This window comes from Streptopelia decaocto, assembly GCF_964273445.1.
Source record: "Streptopelia decaocto genome assembly, chromosome: 28".
Taxonomy (NCBI): Eukaryota; Metazoa; Chordata; class Aves; order Columbiformes; family Columbidae; genus Streptopelia; species Streptopelia decaocto.
This window is the reverse complement of record NC_138683.1, coordinates 2860-9365: the sequence shown is the minus strand read 5'-3', so window position 1 is coordinate 9365 and position 6506 is coordinate 2860. Positions and strand designations below refer to the sequence as shown.

The window sequence follows — 6506 nt, the reverse complement described above, 5'->3', positions numbered from 1 at the left end:
TCTGGGCCACCATGGGCCTTGGTCACCATGGACTATGACTATGGACACAAGGACATGGGTCTGGGCCACCATGGACCACAAGGACATGAAGACAAAGATCTTGGCCACCATACCATGGATCTGGGCCACCATGGACCATGGAGCTTGGCCACCAAGGACTATGACCATGGACACAAGGACAAGGGTCTGGGCCACCATGGACAACGAGGACGTGAAGACAATGATCTGGGCCACCATGGGCCTTGGTCACCATGGACTATGACTATGGACACAAGGACACGGGTCTGGGCCACCATGGACCACAAGGACATGAAGACAAAGATCTTGGCCACCATACCATGGATCTGGGCCACCATGGACCATGGAGCTTGGCCACCAAGGACTATGACCATGGACACAAGGACAAGGGTCTGGGCCACCAGGGACAATGAGGACGTGAAGACAATGATCTGGGCCACCGTGGATGTTGGTCACCATGGACTATGACTATGGACACAAGGACACGGGTCTGGGCCACCAAGGACAATGAGGACATGAAGACAAAGATCTTGGCCACCATGGACCATGGTCACCATGGACTATGACTATGGACACAAGGACACGGGTCTGGGCCACCAGGGACAATGAGGACATGAAGACAAAGATCTTGGCCACCATACCATGGATCTGGGCCACCATGGACCTTGGCCATCAAGGACTATGACTGTGGACACAAGGACAAGGGTCTGGGCCACCATGGATCATGGATCTTGGTCACCATGGACTATGAGTAGGGACACAAAGACAAAGGTCTGGGCCACCATGGACCACGAGGACATGAAGACAAAGATCTGGGCCACCATGGACCATGGAGCTTGGCCACCATGGACTATGACTATGGACACAAGGACAAGGGTCTGGGCCACCATGGACCATGGATCTGGGCCACCAAAGTCTATGACTATGGACAGAAAGATCTGGGCCACCATGGACTATGACTATGGACACAAGGACAAGGGTCTGGGTCACCATGGACACAAGGACAAGGGTCTGGGCCACCATGGACCATGGATCTTGGTCACCATGGACTATGACTATGGACACAAGGACAAAGGTCTGGGCCACCATGGACCACGAGGACATGAAGACAAAGATCTGGGCCACCATGGACCATGGATCTGGGCCACCATGGACCATGGAGCTTGGCCACCATGGACTATGACTATGGACACAAGGACAAGGGTCTGGGCCACCATGGACCATGGATCTTGGTCACCATGGACTATGACTGTGGACACAAGGACAAAGATCTTGGCCACCATGGACAACTATGGACAGAAAGATCTTGGCCATCACGGACTATGACCATGGACTCAAGGACAAGGGTCTGGGCCACCATGGACCATGAGGACATGAAGACCAAGATCTGGGCCACCAGACCATGGATCTGGGCCACCAAAGTCTATGACTATGGACAGAAAGATCTGGGCCACCATGGACTATGACTATGGACAGAAGGACAAGGGTCTGGGCCACCATGGACCATTGATCTTGGTCACCACGGACACAAGGACAGGGGTCTGGCCACCATGGACCATGGATCTTGGTCACCATGGACTACGACTATGGACACAAGGACAAAGATCTTGGCCACCAGGGACCATGAGGACACGAAGACCAAGATCTTGGCCACCATGGACAACTATGGACAGAAAGATCTTGGCCATCACGGACTATGACTATGGACACAAGGACAAGGGTCTGGGCCACCATGGACCACGAGGACATGAAGACCAAGATCTGGGCCACCAGACCATGGATCTGGGCCACCAAAGTCTATGACTATGGACAGAAAGATCTGGGCCACCATGGACTATGACTATGGACACAAGGACAAGGGTCTGGGCCACCATGGACCATTGATCTTGGTCACCATGGACACAAGGACAAGGGTCTGGCCACCATGGACCATGGACCTTGGTCACCATGGACTATGACTGTGGACACAAGGACAAAGATCTTGGCCACCATGGACTATGAGGACACGAAGACCAAGATCTTGGCCACCATGGACAACTATGGACAGAAAGATCTTGGCCATCACGGACTATGACCATGGACTCAAGGACAAGGGTCTGGGCCACCATGGACCACGAGGACATGAAGACAAAGATCTTGGCCACCATGGACTACGACTATGGACACAAGGACAAAGATCTTGGCCACCATGGACTATGAGGACACGAAGACCAAGGTCTTGGCCACCATGGACAACTATGGACAGAAAGATCTTGGCCACCATGGACTATGAGCATGGACACAAGGACACGGGTCTGGGCCACCATGGACCACAGGTCTGGGCCACCCAAGTCTATGATGAGGCCACCAAGATCTGGGCCACCACTGACTGGGTGACACAGCCGTGATGTCACGGGGGGGAGTGGCTTTGGGCTCTGGGGGGTGGGGCCAATAAAGCAGCAGCAAAAGCAACCCGGGGTCCGTCCGTCTGTCCGTCCCACCGCGTGGTGGCCGAAGCCCCCCCAGATATGGCGGGAGGTTCTACCAATCACGTCTTTATTGAGCCGCGGATAAGGGGGGGACGGGGACCCCCCGATGGGGAGGAGGTGACATCGGGGGGACACGGGGGGGAGGGGACGCGCCGGAGGGGGTGACCTGAACGTTGACACCCATGGGTGCCACACGGCCACCAATGGGAGTGTGATGGTGTCGGGCCCCGCCCCCGAGGGTGGGCGGGGCCACGGGGGGGCGGGACATGGGGTGACCGACACCCATGGGTGGAGCCCTGAGAGGGTGGAGGGGGAGGGGACAACTCGGGGGGGTCAAGGTGGCCGTTGGTGGCAATGGGCAATGGGGAGTCAACTGGAAGAGGCCAAGCCAACGGTTGGCCAATCGGAGAGCAGGAGGCCCTGATCTACTCAGTGATTGGCCATTGGGTCTTGGTCTACTCAATGATTGGCCATTGGGTCTTGATCTACTCAATGACTGGACTAATTGCCCACCAGGTCTTGATCTACTCAATGATTGGACCAACTGGCCACCAGAAGGTCTTGATCTACTCAATGATTGGACCAATTGGCCACCAGTTCTTGATCTACTCAATGATTGGACCAATCGGCCATTCGGTCTTGATCTACTCAATGATTGGACCAAACACCCACCAAGTCTTGATCTACTCAATGATTGGATCAACCGGCCACCAGAAGGTCTTGATCTACTCAATGACTGGACCAACTGGTCACCAGGTCTTGATCTACTCAATGATTGGACCAATTGGCCACCAGAATGTCTTGATCCACTCAACGATTGGCCATTGGGTCTTGATCTACTCAATGATTTGACCAACTGGTCACCAGGTCTTGATCTACTCCATGATTGGACCAACTGGCCACCAGACAGTCTTGATCTACTCAACGATTGGCCATTGGGTCTTGATCTACTCAATGATTTGACCAGCTGGTCACCAGGTCTTGATCTACTCAATGACTGGACCAACCGGCCACCAGAATGTCTTGATCTACTCAATGATTGGACCAACCGGCCACCAGGTCTTGATCTACTCAATGATTGGACCAACCGGCCACCGGGTCTTGATCTACTCCATGATTGGACCAATTGGCCACCAGAAGGTCTTGATCTACTCAACGATTGGCCATTGGGTCTTGATCTACTCAATGATTTGACCAACTGGCCACCAGGTCTTGATCTACTCAATGATTTGACCAGCTGGTCACCAGGTCTTGATCTACTCAATGATTTGACCAGCTGGTCACCAGGTCTTGATCTACTCAATGATTTGACCAACCGGCCACCAGGTCTTGTTCTACTCAATGATTGGATCAACCGGCCACCAGAAGGTCTTGATCTACTCAATGATTGGACCAACTGGTCACCAGGTCTTGATCTACTAAATGATTGGACCAATTGGCCACCAGGTCTTGATCTACTCAACGATTTGACCAATTGGCCACCAGGTCTTGATCTACTCAACGATTTGACCAATTGGCCACCAGGTCTTGATCTACTCAACAATTGCACCAATCAGCTACCAGGTCTTGACCTACTCAGTGACTGGACCAACCAACCAGCAGAAGATCTTGATCTACTCAACAACTGGACCATCCCAGGTCTAGAAGAACCCAAAACCCACTCAACCACCACCAACCAATCGCAAGCTTGACCTGAGCAACCAACTGGGCTTCAGACCAGGCCAATCAGAAGAAGCCAATCCTCATCTGTTCCAACCCAACCACCAATGGCCAAGCCCGGTCTTGACCAGCCCTCGGACAGGCCAATCCAGGTCAAGTCCGACCCCCGCCCTAGTGACCAATCCCATGTCTGGGCCACCAACCAAGCACCAATGGTCACCACGACAGGACCGTGGCACAAGAATGACCCAACCAATGGCCAACGAAGGTCAACTTGACCAATCAACATCAACCAAGGCCAACCTGACCAACCAACGGCCAACTTGACCAACCAAGGGCCGACCAACATCAACTTGGCCAACCAAAGTCAACTTGACCAACCAATGGTCAACCAACATCAGCTTGGCCAGCCAACAGCCAACCAACGGCCAACCAACGTCAAGTGGACCAGCCAATGGCCAACCAAGGTCAACTTGGCCAGCCAATGGCCAACCACTGTCAACTTGACCAACCTACGGCCAAAGTCAACTGGACCAACCAACGTCAACTGGACCAACCAACGGCCAACCAACGTCAACTGGACCAGCCAACGGTCAACCAAGGTCAACTTGACCAACCAATGCCAACCTGACCAACCAAGGGCCAACCAACATCAACCTGACCAACCAATGGCCAACCAACGTCAACGCGACCAACCAATGGCCAACCAACGTCAACTTGATCAACCAACGTCAACTTGACCAACCAATGCCAACCTGACCAACCAATGGCCAAACAACGTCAACTTGATCAACCAACGTCAACGCGACCAACCAATGGCCAACCAATGTCAACGTGCCAACCAATGGCCAACCAACGTCAACTTGACCAACCAACGTCAACGTGACCAACCAATGGCCAACCAACGCCAACTGGACCAACCAATGGCCAACCAAGGGCCAACCAACGTCAACTTGAGCAACCAATGGCCAACCAATGTCAACTGGACCAACCAATGTCAACTTGACCGACCAATGGCCAACCAACGTCAACTTGATCAACCAACCAACGTCAATGTGACCAACCAATGGCCAACCAACGTCAACTTGACCAACCAACCAACGTCAACGTGACCAACCAATGGCCAACCAACGCCAACTGGACCAACCAATGGCCAACCAAGGGCCAACCAACGTCAACTTGAGCAACCAATGGCCAACCAATGTCAACTGGACCAACCAATGTCAACTTGACCAACCAATGGCCAACCAACGTCAACTTGACCAACCAACCAACGTCAATGTGACCAACCAATGGCCAACCAACGTCAACTTGACCAACCAACCAACGTCAATGTGACCAACCAATGGCCAACCAACGTCAACTTGACCAACCAACCAACGTCAATGTGACCAACCAATGGCCAACCAACGTCAACTTGACCAACCAACCAACGTCAATGTGACCAACCAATGGCCAACCAATGCCAACTGGACCAACCAATGGCCAACCAATGCCAACCAACGTCAACTTGAGCAACCAATGGCCAACCAATGTCAACTGGACCAACCAATGTCAACTTGACCAACCAATGGCCAACCAACGTCAACTTGACCAACCAACCAACGTCAATGTGACCAACCAACGTCAACTTGACCAACCAACCAATGTCAACTTGATCAACCAAGGTCAACTTGAGCAACCAATGGCCAACCAATGTCAACTGGACCAACCAATGGCCAACCAACGCCAACTCGACCAATCCCTGCGCAGCTCAAGCCGGACAAGGCCCCAGTTGAGCCCAGTCCAGCCCAGTTTGACCTCGTGTCCTACGTCCCCACCTCCCCCTGCACCAATCACAGCTGATCCCCGGCCCGGCAGCCAATCAGAAGAGGCCACACCCCAAACTCACCCAAGACCAGCCCAAAATCATCAAGGGGGAGGAATGGAGATGGGGGGATGGGAAGGACTCGAGATGGGGGGGATGGGAGGGGGGGGAGGGGAGGGTCATGTGGCGGTGGGCGTGGCGGTGGGCGGGGTCACACGGTGGGCGGGGCCGGGGGCGGGGCCGGGCGGTGGAACTCGGTCTCTTTGTAGACGAACCAGGAGCTGCCGACCCACAGGAGCAGGTTGAGGAAGCCGAAGATCTAAGGCGGGGGGAAACGGACCCAAAATGGGTCAAATTGGCCCCAAAATCCCACCCCGAGCTGCCTCGGTTTCCCCTCGATGGCACCGACCCCCCATTTGTGCCCCAGTGTCCCCCATTGTGCCTCAGTTTCCCCCCCATTGACCCCCATTGTCCCCCATTGTGCCTCAGTTTCCCCCCATTGTCCCCCCCATTGTCCCCCATTGTGCCTCAGTTTCCCCCCATTGACCCCCATT

General features: G+C 54.0%; 1 protein-coding gene across 50 annotated transcripts; it reads left to right on the top strand.

Annotated features, from left to right (window-relative positions):
• The first annotated feature begins 2484 nt into the window (after positions 1–2484).
• On the top strand, positions 2485–6246 carry LOC309450761 (uncharacterized protein). 50 transcript variants are annotated; one of them, XM_082073898.1, is made up of 6 exons: positions 2485–2963; positions 3003–3044; positions 3084–3314; positions 3354–3425; positions 3465–3656; positions 3855–5443. In XM_082073898.1, exons 1-6 carry the CDS (start codon positions 2841–2843, stop codon positions 3906–3908), a joined length of 714 nt encoding a protein of 237 aa, XP_081930024.1. In that variant the 5' UTR covers positions 2485–2840; the 3' UTR covers positions 3909–5443. The 50 variants fall into 50 exon arrangements, 45 of the variants coding, with proteins under 45 accessions (XP_081930024.1, XP_081930023.1, XP_081930018.1 ...); XM_082073897.1 differs by having other exon boundaries at positions 3003–3314; positions 3855–5428; XM_082073892.1 differs by having other exon boundaries at positions 3204–3242; positions 3354–5420.
• Positions 6247–6506: the final 260 nt, after the last annotated feature.

Bases quoted from the DNA above. Each gene is read 5' to 3' on its own strand.
- LOC309450761 (XM_082073901.1), top strand. From the start codon at position 2,771: ATGGGTGGAGCCCTGAGAGGGTGGAGGGGGAGGGGACAACTCGGGGGG. The intron at 2,964-3,002 runs GTCTTGATCTAC...ATTGCCCACCAG, and splicing joins ACTCAATGATTGGCCATTGG to GTCTTGATCTACTCAATGAT.